Source organism: Chionomys nivalis, chromosome 17, assembly GCF_950005125.1.
Source record: "Chionomys nivalis chromosome 17, mChiNiv1.1, whole genome shotgun sequence".
Classification (NCBI taxonomy): Eukaryota; Metazoa; Chordata; class Mammalia; order Rodentia; family Cricetidae; genus Chionomys; species Chionomys nivalis.
In genome coordinates this window covers 24,891,460-24,905,349 of record NC_080102.1, presented here as the reverse complement: position 1 = coordinate 24,905,349, position 13,890 = coordinate 24,891,460, and the positions used below count along the sequence as shown (strand labels likewise).

General features: G+C 38.4%; 1 protein-coding gene across 4 annotated transcripts in view; it reads right to left on the bottom strand.

The window, feature by feature from the left end:
* The window catches only part of Efr3a (EFR3 homolog A), an 84,267-nt gene that overhangs the window by 55,864 nt on the left and 14,513 nt on the right, over positions 1 to 13,890 (bottom strand). The window contains exon 2 of one of the 4 annotated variants that reach the window (XM_057792021.1): positions 802 to 943. The exons of the other annotated variants lie outside the window; for them this stretch is intronic. Coding sequence (XP_057648004.1) covers positions 802 to 892 — 91 coding nt within the window. The 5' untranslated portion in view covers positions 893 to 943. The remainder of the gene's footprint in view (positions 1 to 801; positions 944 to 13,890) is intronic. 4 annotated transcript variants of the gene reach the window in all.

Below are 13,890 nucleotides of genomic sequence, written 5' to 3'. Positions count from 1 at the left end.
AGTGCCTTAAGTATCCTACTTATTGTGGTATTACCTGTGAGATTCTCAGCAAGCTAACTTTGCTTACAGGGGCACTTTCTGATAGTATACACTGGTGCTGAGAGAACCTGAAAGGTAAATGTGAATTTGGGCTGCAAATAATAATCCTGATCCTCACTTTGCTGTAAATTAATCATCACACATGACATATAGGGTTGACAACTTTCAATAACAAGTAGGAACAAAGAGGGGTGACTGCTATGTTTCGAACACAACCTGGTCAGCACCGTCCGCAGGACCTTACAGCATGATCACTCACTCCTCTACCAAGGCTCATAGCAGCTGACCAGCCTCAAAATGCAGAGCTCTTGAGAGTGGAGGGTACTTGAATCCCAGCCCAGACCTGACGGCTTCAAACAGAAACTTCCACACTAATTCAAGTACTGATTTGAAAATGAAATGCGTCAGCTGTCTACAGATCTTACTGCAGAGATGCGTATACCTCACAGATGGAGAATGCACTGCCACTTTGGGGAATGAATAATCACTGAGACTTCCTCAGAGAAACTCCAAACAAGCAAGCACTCTCTAACTATTTATAGAGATGAGCGCGTACAGACGCGCGCGCCCACCCACACACACAAAAGACATAGAAAATTACCTCAAAAATTTCAACTTATTCAGTTACATAAAAAGCAATATATAGTAAAAAAAAACTGTGTCAATAAAAATTACAGAAGTAATTATTCTAAATATTCAAATAAGAGAATACTGTATTTATAAACATGGCAAGAACATATAAGATAAAATCACTCAACCTACTCAGGTAAAGACATGTGGATGACTCCCCTGGTGAAGTAAATTCATAAGGTTTCTCCAGCTCGGCTGCAGGCACCTGAACATAGTCCTTCATGTTGCAAGACTGTTTTCTAGTTCATCTTCCTGCTGTGTGATCCTGAGGCTGCTGTTGAGGAAGTATCTGGTTCACTACTGCTAATTAATTAACAGAGTAGACTGCTGGGCTTATCTAAGTTCCTGCTGACATTAAATACAAAACTATCCAGAACTTGATAATATCCCTATCAAATTCTGCTAAGACCAAATAGCCTTAAATAAGATCTTAAAAGATTTGCATTACTTTAATAAAACTATGTATTTCTAGAATTTAAGTAAGAAAATGATCCTACTTGTATTCTATTTCCTTAAAAGTCCTTCCTCTTACTGATCCTAGCTTCTAATTCCTTCCAACAAACTCAATGAAGCTCTAGTAAAATCTTATTTGAACTTTTCCAGGGCTCTAACTGTAAAAGCAAAGAGAATATGCATATAAACAACCAACAACAAAACAAAACAAAAATGTCATGTAAATGGAAGTCTAAAAAATATTAATTCCTTGATTAATTCAATTTGGCACATAAAGAAATAAGAGCAAGAAGGGGCATATTGGAGGCTTTGGAGGGAGGAAAAGGGGGAATATATAACATCTCAAAAATAAGAAAAATAATTTTTAAAAGCCATTATTTTCATTAGTATATGTTTAGAAGGCTCAAGAGGAATAGCTATACTAACAGGAACTCAAGAACATTGGAAATGGGAGATTATGATTCAAAACAGAAACAGAATGCTGGAGAGATGGCTCAACAGTTAACGTTGCTTGCTGTTTAAAATAAGAGCACCTACTTAAAAACCTGGGTATTTTGCACTTGCCTGTAAGCCCAGCTCCTACAGTCACCCGAGACAGCATGAGATCACAGAGAGAAGAGGAACAAAATGATAGAGAGGGCACTAGATGTCCTCTTCTGTCCTCTATGAACATATCACGCTCCCACATATCTACTTAAGGGAACACACACACACCATAAATAAACAAATAAAACACAACAGCAATAACACAAAACAAAATAGGGCTGGGCAGCATATTCTGGTAGTGTGTGGACATATTTGGGGACAATCTGAAACTAAGGGAGTGAAAAGGAAAACTACTAACTACTTCTCATTTTAACAATTTCCAGCAGGATAAAATTCAAACATTTTTGTTTTTGCTGCTATGTTGTTAAACAGTATCGAAACTTTTATCTATCAGGCGTTTTCAATTCTTATGTCATATATGAGGAATTCATTGAAACATTTAAAGGCTGTTATGGTATGTGTTCATGTGCATATATGGGGGTATGTGTGTGTAGGTCCACCTATATGTCCATGCATATAAACTCTGGAGCTGTCTACCTCTACATCTTTTTTTTTTCTTTTGCGACCAGGTCTTTCACTGGTCTGGATGCCACCAAGGTAGCTAGACCAGCTGACTATCAAACCCCTACAAACTCCTATCATCTTCCTGTCTCTGCATACCACATCTGGTTTTTGTTTTTTTTCTCATTGATTCTTAGGATCAAACTTAGGACACCAGGACTGGTGAGGTGGCTTACAGGTTAAGAGTTTATACTGTTCTTCTAGAATGCCTGAGTTTCATTCCTTGCACCCACATTAGGCAGCTCACAACTGTCTCTAACGTCAGTTGTTCCATGGGATCCAATGCCTCTGGCCTCCTTGGACACTTGCACTTATGCATACACAGTCCCACACGAACACATACCCAGAATTTAAAATAAGATGATTTAAAAAAAGAAAAGGAATCAGGACATCAAATACTTTACTCACTGAGTCTTCTTGCCAGCCCAACTCATACTTTTCGATGGTAAGGGCCATGATCACTGATCTGTCCACTGTGCTCTATTTTCATCATGACACCAATACCATTGCACTTATTTGTATGTATGTCTGTCTTTACCAGACAGACAATCCCTCAAACTCATGTTGAATATTCTGGCATAGAGTAGACATTGACAAAAATGTTATTCACTAAATGAACAAGGACAAAAAGTTAACTTTTTAATATATTGATAAAGAAAGTTTCTCCCCACCAAGTATTACCAAACAAATACCAGACAATAAAGTTTCTCCAATAAACAGTGACTCTGCCAACTGACTAATTTGGATGATAAAATTAATAACCTCGGTGAAAAGAGATAAACTTTTTACTAGAAGTTTCAAAAACTTCAACAGCTTAAGATTCCCACTGCTGTGGTACCCAAACCTTTTAGAAGAGACTGCTTACGTTATTCGTTAGCTTACTGTCAGAACAAGATGTTTGCCTTATGTAATCAAAAACAGCAATCTTACAGTCATATTCACCCGTGCCTTTTTCCAGTACACCTCTTGCTCTCTAGTTCTATGACTGCATTAGTTATGACTGCACTCAAAACACATGCCCCATATGTAAGACAATACTACATTAAAATAAGAACTGTGGAAATTAAAAAGGTAGCCACCCACTTTACGCAGTAATTAAAACTTAAGTTTTAAACTGAGACATGAACATTTGAGGACAAAAGATATCCAGTGTCAAAAGAGCCACTCAGTCATGAGTGCCACAGAAACTAAGAGCAGAAAGAAAAGAGTTATGGCTCAAGTGAAGTCAAATGAGGACCCTGCACTTCAACTGGAGCACCAAAGGCTCAGTGAAGAACACGCAGGAGCGAGCTACAAGGATTAGTGAGGCAGTGAAACACAACTGCACAGAAATAGAAGAAGCAAGCATGCATGCAAGTGTAGTCCCAGGAATGGTGTTCTAGAGAGTCATGGCCTTGAAAGCAACACACCCCATTGGGAAGGAAATATGCAAAGAATCTGGTGACTAGACGAAGGTCAAAGAAGAGGGAAGAGTTTAACAGTCTTACCTTCAGGAGTGTGTTCCTTTTAAAAGGATGTTAATTCATTAGCGGAGTATTTTATTACAGGTCTTTCCACATGTAATTATGCACCACCTCTCCTTTAGGTCTCAATTTCACCACTAGGATTTTATTCCCAGACACATAAATTTTTAGGTGGAAAGGACACTAGTGCAATGAATGAACTAAAGCACCAACTGTTTAGAAGACGGCCTCCAGGGCACTGCAATGCTTTGCTCTACAATAGGGCAGCAGGGATACAACCCCTGCATGCTTGCTTTCCCAAACTATTCTGAGACAGACACCAGGCATTTTTTTTAAGTTAGCTTTTCTTCTTTAGTCAGTCTGCTATTTATCAATATCAAACAACCTTCCCCTGTATTGTTGTAATGCAAGTAAACAAAAATATTGGGCACTGGAAAATCTGTGTTTAAAGGAAATAATATAAACCCTATATGTGGATTTATATCTACATTTAACTGTGTTGTATAATATACGTACTTGACATTTTAAAAATAATCCTAAACAGAGGTGCCCAATGTCAAGAGCAATAAAACACTGAATAATCCTGACTTTTAATGAATAACACAACCTATTTTATTTTAACTTTCAGAAATCATCATTTGGGAAAATTTAATGGATGTATCAAAATCAGAAGATAGAACTTCTTTCTTATTTTATCTGATGCTAGCTTTGTCTGCAAACAAATATGCACAGATCCAGTGAATGATACAGAAACCAGAGCTGTGGCCAGGACAGAAAAGTCACCAGTCTCTGCAACACCCAGTGCATGAACTGTGGCTCACTAATTCTGAACACATATTTCTGGACCCTGAATATCACAGACCATTGCTTCTGCAATACCAAGATGCTTCTCTTAAGATAGCCTATTAGTCTTCTGAAGAACCTCCTGGAATACCTTCAAAAGTGAACAATTGTATCAATTCCTGGGACAATAGGACAATAGCCCCACCTGTACAATGAGTATCATGTACATTCAAATTGAAAGGCACCCTGCTACAGAGACCCACTTAGCCCTTTGAATCACAATGTAAAGAATTCAGCACATGATATTTTTATTGACTTTTATTTCAGCTGTCCTTATGAATTGTATAAACTTTTAGTACAGTTGCACTAATCAAATCTTCTTTATTTTAATAACCACATTATTAAAATGTAACACAGGAGTGGCAGAAACAACAAATGCGAGCATCAAGAAAATATTTGACAGAAGAAGTTCACAGGGTTAAAACTCTGTCACCAGCAACAAAACCTTAGGACCTGGTGGCTGAGATCTCTAGAACATCTGCTTTGCCTTCAGATGCAGCCACCTCGTCTACCTTCAAATAGATTTTCTGAGCAACTTCATGGACATGAGTATCTGACATCGGACAGATTCTCACTGGAAATAAACAGTCTAAAGTCTCAAGTTCAGTAGTACAAATAAAACAGAATTATGAACAAATCTTTTGTACTTTATTCTTAAAACACAGGCAAACTTTTGAAAATTTCCCCTTTCCTAAGATTGCTGTGGTTTTCTTCTCTGTACTTTCAAATACTCTTTTACGTTCACCACAGTCCTTGGGTTCATTTTCATGTAATGCTGGGAGAAGGGTTATGGTATAAAGAAACCCTTTTATTTCCTGTTTCTGTCCACTAGAGAAGATTCTGCTATAGTTTATGAGATAAACAATCTGTTATCTGGTGAGTCTAAAGGACTGACTAAAAGTGGGCCTGCCTAAAAGAACCTTCAGTAGCTACTCAGTACCTAATGGCCCAGACATTATAAAGGTTTACTATCTACCCGTTAATAAATGAACCCTCAAAGAATCTTTCAGATGCATACTCAGCAATTTGCTCTCCCTGCTTCTATGTGATGAGCCTAAGTTTAGAAGACTCTCTGTACGTGGCCACTGTGGAGTTATAAAAGTCTCAGTCAGTGTGCCTTCCTTGGAAAATTCTTGGGTATGGTTCTAAAAGGCAGGGTTTGGAGAGAAGTTAGTAGAAAGCCTGATGACTAACAAGGTGCCACAATGGGATCACCATACACCTTTACTAGCAAGAGAGCCGGAATTTTTCATTAGTACCAGACTGACTTTAGTATTTATATTCTTATTTATATAATCCCATTTGTTCTAAACTCAGAGAGAGGGTGGGGCTGGCACCCTCAAACTCAAATGTGCCTCAGAAACAATTCTGTGGAGGAAAAGACGTAATTCATTTTTGTGTATATATGTTAAACTAGCATGTACATGTAGGTAGCAGTCTTCTGTCTTTTATTGCTCTCCTCCTTATGTTTTGTGACAGGATCTCTCAATGAACTTGGTTCTTACCACTTTAGCTACAATGGCTACCCAGTGAGCCCTCAGGATCTGCCTATTTTTGTATTCCCAGAGCAGGATTACAGATGCCAGGCAATCCTCAAGGCTTTATGTGGGTTATGAAGACTGAACTCAGGTCTTCACACTTGTACAGCAAGCACTTTAGTCACTCAGCCATCTGCACAAGCATTTAGTGACACCTATCAAGTCTCAAACACTAAGCTAGATGCAGGGAAACATCACTACAGGACACAACATAATCTGTTGAGAAAAGAAAAAGATAGACTAGAATACAAAAAATCCTGAAATGACAAGCATCTTTTAAGAGATGGTCAAAAGAGAAAATGAACAGGAGTTCATCTGAAGAAACAGAAAAAAACTATAAAAAGATTCTGTTAGAGAAAACAAAGAACAGTTAAAAATCCCGCACTTTCTACAGAAGTTACATAGCAATAAGATACAGCTTATTAAAAATAAATACCAGTAACAATGAAACAAAAGCATAGGAAATTAAAAACATCTAAAAATGCAAATAAACATAGCAATATGATTTTCCAGTAATGTTATTTAACATTTCAAGATGGTCTAATTATTTTAGCCGTAAATAAAATGGTAATTTATGTAAACCTATATTGACATTCACTGTTCTAGAGGCTCTCTACATATGATAAGGAACAAAAAGTGATGGCCACAGTTTATACAACTATCAATATTAGCAACAATAATCATAAAATGATGCTCATAAACATACTTTATTGTTATTCTATTCAGTTTTTAGTAAGATAATAGACTTCTTAAAACACAAAATTTATTTTAACACTGTATTTTATAGTGTGAAGTGAATGTAGGAAGATACAATCTTGGTAAGAATGGGAACACAGAAAATGGAAAATTGTACTAAGTACCTGAAGGGGAAACCAAAACATATATCTATAGAAATCCTCCCCTTCTGCTGGCATCTGATGCTGAACGGGGGATAAAATCAGGGATTCTTCCAGGAGGATCAAGCTGGAGCACTGGTCTTGTTTTTGGTTTTATTCTAGGTACACACAGTAACAGAAGTTACACATTTGAACTATAGACAGATATTCAAAGAACATTTTAACTATTTCATGACTTGTCAAAGAAATCAAAATAAGACCATGAAGTAACTGCCCATGCTAGCTATCAGACGATAATGTATCTAAAAGTAGTTCCCTCACTGATAAAATATTTTAAAAAATCTAGTTGCTAGGTTTTGTTTTTCTCTGCCAACAGACAATATTAAGACTGTGGTTAGAGAATTACTGTAAATAACGTTTGAGAAATCATGATGACGGATCAAGACAGGCAAAGTCTCCGGGGATGAGAAGATGAGGCTTGTGTGGCTTTGTACTTTCACAATTGTCTCTGTTTTTCTGTTTCTGTTTTATTTTGCTTTGGGGTGTTGGTGACTGAACCTGACTCCCCGCACATGCTGGACAGTGAACTACATCTTGAAACTACAACCTGAAACCTTGGTTTGTTTGGGGGATTGGGGGGTGGGGGTGGGGGCTCACTATGTAACTCAGGTTGGCTTTTAGTCTGACTCCTCCTGTCTCTACCTTCTGAGCTCTGGCATTGCAGGCCTGCCTCATCACTCTTGGTTTGTATTTGTCCTAGCTGACGTTCTACGTACTTTCATAAGGGTGAGCTTATTCCTAACCTTTTTCAGGCTCACTCTTTTAGTTCTGTCTTCTAAAATAATAAATAAATAAGTCAATTTGCAGTAAGTGGAGAGAGGTAACGGGCAAGGTTGGAAAGTGCAAATCAATAAACTCAACATGGACCCTAATAAAACGCTGATTTGTGCCTTATTAGTTAAGACCATTCAGGTTCTTAAGGAGAAGTCTCCATAGAACTCTTTTCATTTTGAATAGCCATTACATATAGATACAAATCTACCTTATAATCAATGCCATATTAATTTTGGTGTCTGTTTCTAAAACTACATGACATAAAGCACATGACTTCAAATCTTCATGCAGCAGTTTTCCATAGAGTATGAAACACTGTCAGAGTTTTGAAGTTTGGGTGGAGGAAACTTAGATACCTGTCTTAGTCTTTGCTGCAGAGTTCTTAAAGGAGTCTTCCATCATCACTACCACTGCACAGGCATAGAGCTAGCTTCCTTATGCCGTCTTTTCTCAATGTCACCTTGGGAAAAGGTAAGGGCAAACCAGCCACTATGACCAAGAGGGTAGGTCTGCTCTTGCTGCTCCTTCCTCAGCTAGCTCACCTGGAGCCTCTGCCCAGCATTATTTCTCAAGCAAGTCCTTCATCTGCACCTGAAGCTGGGCAGAGGCCACTTTTCTCTGCCACAGCACCATCATCTGTTTAACGTATTGATCTGTTTTTTCCCAGAGGTCAATAAAGTCCTTGAGGGTAGGGCTGTGGTTTATTCAGGTTTTTAAAACTCCAGGGTGAAAGATTTGGAGAGGATACACATCTAGAAATAACTATGCAGATATACATTTTTTCTGTCTCTGAAAGAAAATTAAAATTCTGGAAATGCAGAGTTCTCATTGATGTTTTAACTTGAATAGACATTGTTATTTTTATTTTTAATCAGCTACAAACAAAATGCATAAAACTAGTGAGTATCTGGTTCTGCATAAAAGTTAAAACTGATGATTATAAAATCTTCAGTTATTTTTAAACCATAATAAATTTAATAATTTATAATAAAAAACATAGTAAATTTAACAATTAATATATTTAAACCAAAATAAATATACGAGTTCAAATGTAATCTGTAGTGTTTGGCACTGGGTGGAGGGCATTAAATTTCATTTTGCATCACTGTACCACAATAAAAGGCTTTGATTTTATAATCACAAAATAATAAGATATAGGGCATTCATGGCACTATTATATCATGGCATCTCTTTCCAAGATGGATATTATTGTAGTTGGTAGGGTTCAAAGCTGAGTAGGATTGGTTATTACCTTCTCCCCTGGTAGCATGCAAAGCACCTTCCAGCACCGTGAAAGCTAGCCAACAGGGAAGCAGACTCCAGGACAGTACCAGCTTAAAATCACCACGTGGTGCCTATAGCAATAGGGTCTTACTGTCAAGCTCTGGAGGGTACCACGAGGCAGGTGTATAGAAATGATTCCTATTATATAAAAGCTATCCTGGCACACTGTCAAATGCCTTTCATCCCAGAAGAGGGAGGTGGATCTCTGAGAGTTCAAAGCCAGCCTGGTCTACAGAATGAGTTCTGGACAGCCAGATGGAGATCCTGTCACAGAAAAAACATAATAATAATAATAATAATAATAATAATAATTTCATTATTATTTAAACAAACTAAAAATTACAACTCTACACTGGTTCTTGATCATCATGAGAAACCAATTTGAAATAACATTTTTTATGAACCAGGAAGAACCAGCTGAATAGCAATTTTGCATATATGCTACAATTGTATAGCTTGGTCCTCTCTTGGGAATCCTAACAGTGGAAACAGGGGCTATCTCCAACTCTTTTACTGGCTCTTGGGACCCTATTCCTCATACTGGGTCGACTCACCTAGCCTTAATACATGGAAAGCCCATGTATTAAGTCTTACAGCAAGATATACCATGCTATGGGGATACTCATGAGAGACCTGCCCTTCCTAAACAGAAATGGAAGAGTGGATTGGGGCCATGGAGGAGGGGCTGGAAGGATTAGAGGAAGAGAAAACTGCCAGCTGATATGTAAAATAAATAAATAGATAAATAAATGGATGAATAAATAAACAAATGAATGAATTTTTGAGGAAAATTCTTAAAATGTCTTTCTTCATGTTAAACCCAGGTAGATTTAATGGCTAATTTTTCAAATTATGTTTGAAATTTTGTTCAAGCTATTTATTAAAATCTCTTCTTTCCTTATATAATATATTTATAGTGACTTTGCAAATGTATGTGTAGTACTAATGTGCTGCTACCCTACTGTCCACAATGAAGACCTGAGTATAAAGCAAAATCAAAGTTGAGTTCTTCTGCAGATTTTTTTTAAATCTATTCTTCTCTTATACATTACATACTAACTACAGTCCCCCCCCCCCTCTCCCAGCCACCCCCACTTCCTCCATCTACTCCTCCTCTAGCTTCCCTTCAGAAAAGGGCAGGCCTTTCAGGGACCAAGCATTGCCTTATCAAGTTACAAATAGCCTATGTACCTCCCTTCATATCAAGGCTGGGCAAGGCAACCCAGTAGGAGGAAAAGGGTCCTGAAAGCACGCAAAAAGAGTCAGAGAGAGCCCCCTGCTCACACTGTTAGAAGTCCCAAAAGAACACCAAGCTACACTACCATAATATATAAGCAGAGGGCCTAGATCAGTCACATGCAGGCTCTCTGATTGTCCCTTCAGTCTCTGTGAGCCCCGGTAAGCCCAGGTTAGTTGTTCTGATGGGAAGATTTTGTGGTATACTTGATCCTTCTGGCTCCTACCCTCTTTCCTCCCTCTCTTCTGCAGGATCCCCTGAGCTCCACCTAATATTTGGCTTTGAGTCTCTGTATGTTTCCATCCGTTGCTGGATAAATCCTCTCACGGTAATTATGTTAGGCTCCTATCTAGTATGAGTATAGCAGAATATCATTAGGAATCATTTCATCAGGGGCAGGCAAATCTCTGCGAGTTCACGGCCAGCCTGGTCTACAGAGCTAATTCCAGGACAGTGAGGGTTGTTACACAGAGAAATGCTGTCTCGAAAAACAAAAGACCAAAATCATGGTGTTTTGTTTTTATTGTTGTTTTGTTTTGCGTCATTTATGTTTGGTTCTTTCCTAAGTATCTGGGCTATCCTGTCTCTGGGTCCTGGCTCTCCTTGTCAGGGATAAGCTCCCTCTGGCCACTCCCACAATTTCTGCACCACCTTTACACCAGCACAACTTGCAGGCAAAACAAATTGTAGGTGGAAGGTTTTGTGGCTGGGTTGATGTCCCAATCCCTCCACTGGAGTCTTGTCTGGTCAGAAGAGATGGCTGGTTCATTCTCCATAGCCCCCATTATTAGGAGTTTAGCTAGATTACCCCTGTAGTTGTGCACTTAAAAAAAAATAAAAGAGTTGAGTATCCAGTTAAATAAGTCAAGGAAGAATACCTTCAAGAAAGGAACCCTTGAACTGAAAGAAAGCAACCCTTCCTGGCTATGAGCATAAGGGACCTTGCACAGTGATGAGAGTCTTTCTCATGACAACTCATGAATTTCATGAGTCTAGCCACAATGACGAAGCTAGGTTAGGTTATTTTAAATTGTACATCCTCTGAATATTTGACAAGTAAAATATGAGTATTTGGGGCAAAATTCAAAACAGCTTTCAAATTGCCTAACTATTTAAATTTCAACAACATTTAATTTCCTTGTTAGTCATAATGTAACAAAAGTGTTAAATCTGTGGGAGTGTTTGTAAATTCCAAAATTATTCTTAGAAGAAATACATTTAATATACCAACAGCACTGATTCTTCTAGAACACCCACAGCATCTCTGCCATATACTAAAAGATTTTCCTTTTAATTGAAATGATTAAAATGTCAGTCTAAACTGTATTGTATTATTCCAAACATGAGTCTAAATAAAATATACATTTTAAATAATGTCTCTATTACTTAAATTTTAATTAGAAAAGGAAAAAAAAAACATAGCACACGATTTGTTGAACAGGCTTAGATAAAAGTTCAATAAAAATATAATTACAACCTTCAAAGTTTAGTGCTTGATATATTCTGCCAAACTTCCAACTCAAACACAGAAACCTGAATATTTTCCTTCTTCCCTCCCGCTCTTGGTGCTAGAGACTGAACCCAGGACCTTGTCCATGCTAGGCAAGAGCTATAACTGAGTTACATCACCAGTCTTCAAAGTCTTTCACAGCTGCCTTACTTAGTTTTTTTTTTTTTTTCCTGTGAAGAGACACTATGACCACAGCAACTCTTATAAAGGAAAACATTTAATTGGGACTGGTTTACAGTTCAGAAATTTATTCCATTATCAGCATGGCAGGAAGCATGGTGGCATGCAGGCAGACATGGAACTAGAGAAGGAGCTGGGAGTTCTACAGTTTGATCCATGGGCAACAGGAAGAAACAGTAAGTCACTGGCCTGACTTGATCATCTGAGAACTCAAAGCCCCCAGTGAAAAAGCTCCTCCAACAACACTGAACCTACAAGACCACGCCTCCTAATAGTGCCACTTCCTATGGGACTATGGGGCCATATTTATTCAAAACTCCATATTTCACTCCCTGGCCACCATAGGCTTATAGCTGTATCATAATGTGAAATGCATTAGTTCAACTTCAAAAGTTCCTATAGTCTATTAGCAATCTCGAACTTGTTTAAAAGTCTGAAGTTCAAAGTTTCTTCTGTGACTCATGGAATCTCTAACTGTAATCCCCTGTAAAATCAAAATGAAAACACAGATCACATATTTCCAGCATATAATGGCAAAGGAAACATAGCAAGAAAATACTGGACCAAAGCAAGACCAAAAACCAGCAAGGCAAACTCCAAACTCTGCATCTCTATGTCTAATGTCAAGGCATCCTTCAGATCTCCAACTCCATTCAGCTTTGTTGACTACAACAAACTTCTTTCTCTTGTGCTAGTTCCACTCCCAGTTGGCAGCTCTCCTCAGCAGGTACCCTATGACTCTGGCATATCAAACACCTTGGGGTCTCCAAGGTAATCCAGGTTTCACATTCACAACTTCATGCAATGGTCTCTCTTGGCCTTCATGCAGGGACATCACTGACACAGGCCTGATCTCGGTATCTTTCCTTAGTCACTAAGGAAGAGTACATAATCATTTTCTTTTTTCCTTGACTTTAAAGCCAGAACCATGAGGCTGAAGCTGTCAGTTCTAAGGCTTGCTGGGCTTGGCTGTCCTAAAACTAGCTTGGCAGGCCAAGCTGACCTTGAACTCAGAGTTCTGCAGACCTAAGCCTCCTGAGTGCTGGGATTAATACAGGTGTGCACCATCACACCTGGACCTAATCTTTTCTTTAATTCCTTTTTACAAATTGTTTGCTTAGCTGGGTACAATCTTAGCCTCAGGTCATCAATCCCTTTATTCCATTTAACATCAGGCTTTTCTTCAATCTGGTTATTTCCTTAAACGAAAGATTTAGCTCCATTCCACTTCCTGATGCCCCTTTTTTCCTCAACTTGTACATTTAGTATTTTTACTTGCTCAGTTTCCTCCTTTTCATTATAAATCTGAACAAGTGTGGCCACTAATAACCAATCAACATAGTCAATATTAGGTTGTCTGGAAACTTCTTCTGCCAAAATTGTTAATTCATAACTTCAATTTAGCCTCAGGCAGATTTTTTGGACAACAGCAGAAAGCAGCCAAATATTTTGCCAAAATATTACAAGAATAAACTATAGGCCACATACTAATATTTTTCTCCTCTTAAGCTTTTAAGCCCCCATAGTTCAAATCCCCCTCAACACCACTGTATTTCATGCTCCTACTAGCATGACTCATTAAACGTCACATAAAGCATTCAGCTGCTTTTCAAATGGTCAGGCTAATCACAGAAATACTCCAGTCCCTAGTAACAACTTCTATCTTACTTAGTGTTTCTAATGCGTGAACAGATATCATTACCACAGCAACTCTTATAATGGAAAACATTTTATTGGGACTGGCTTACAGTTTCAGAGGTTTAGTTCATTCTTATCATGGTGGGAAGCACAGTAGCACACAGGCAGTCATTGCTGTAGAAGAAGCTCAATCTGCAGGCAACAGGAAGAGACTGCCCCACTGGGCCTGGCTTGAGCATCTGAGCTCAAAGCCTACCCCCAGGGACACACTTCCTCCAACAACATCACACTCACTCCA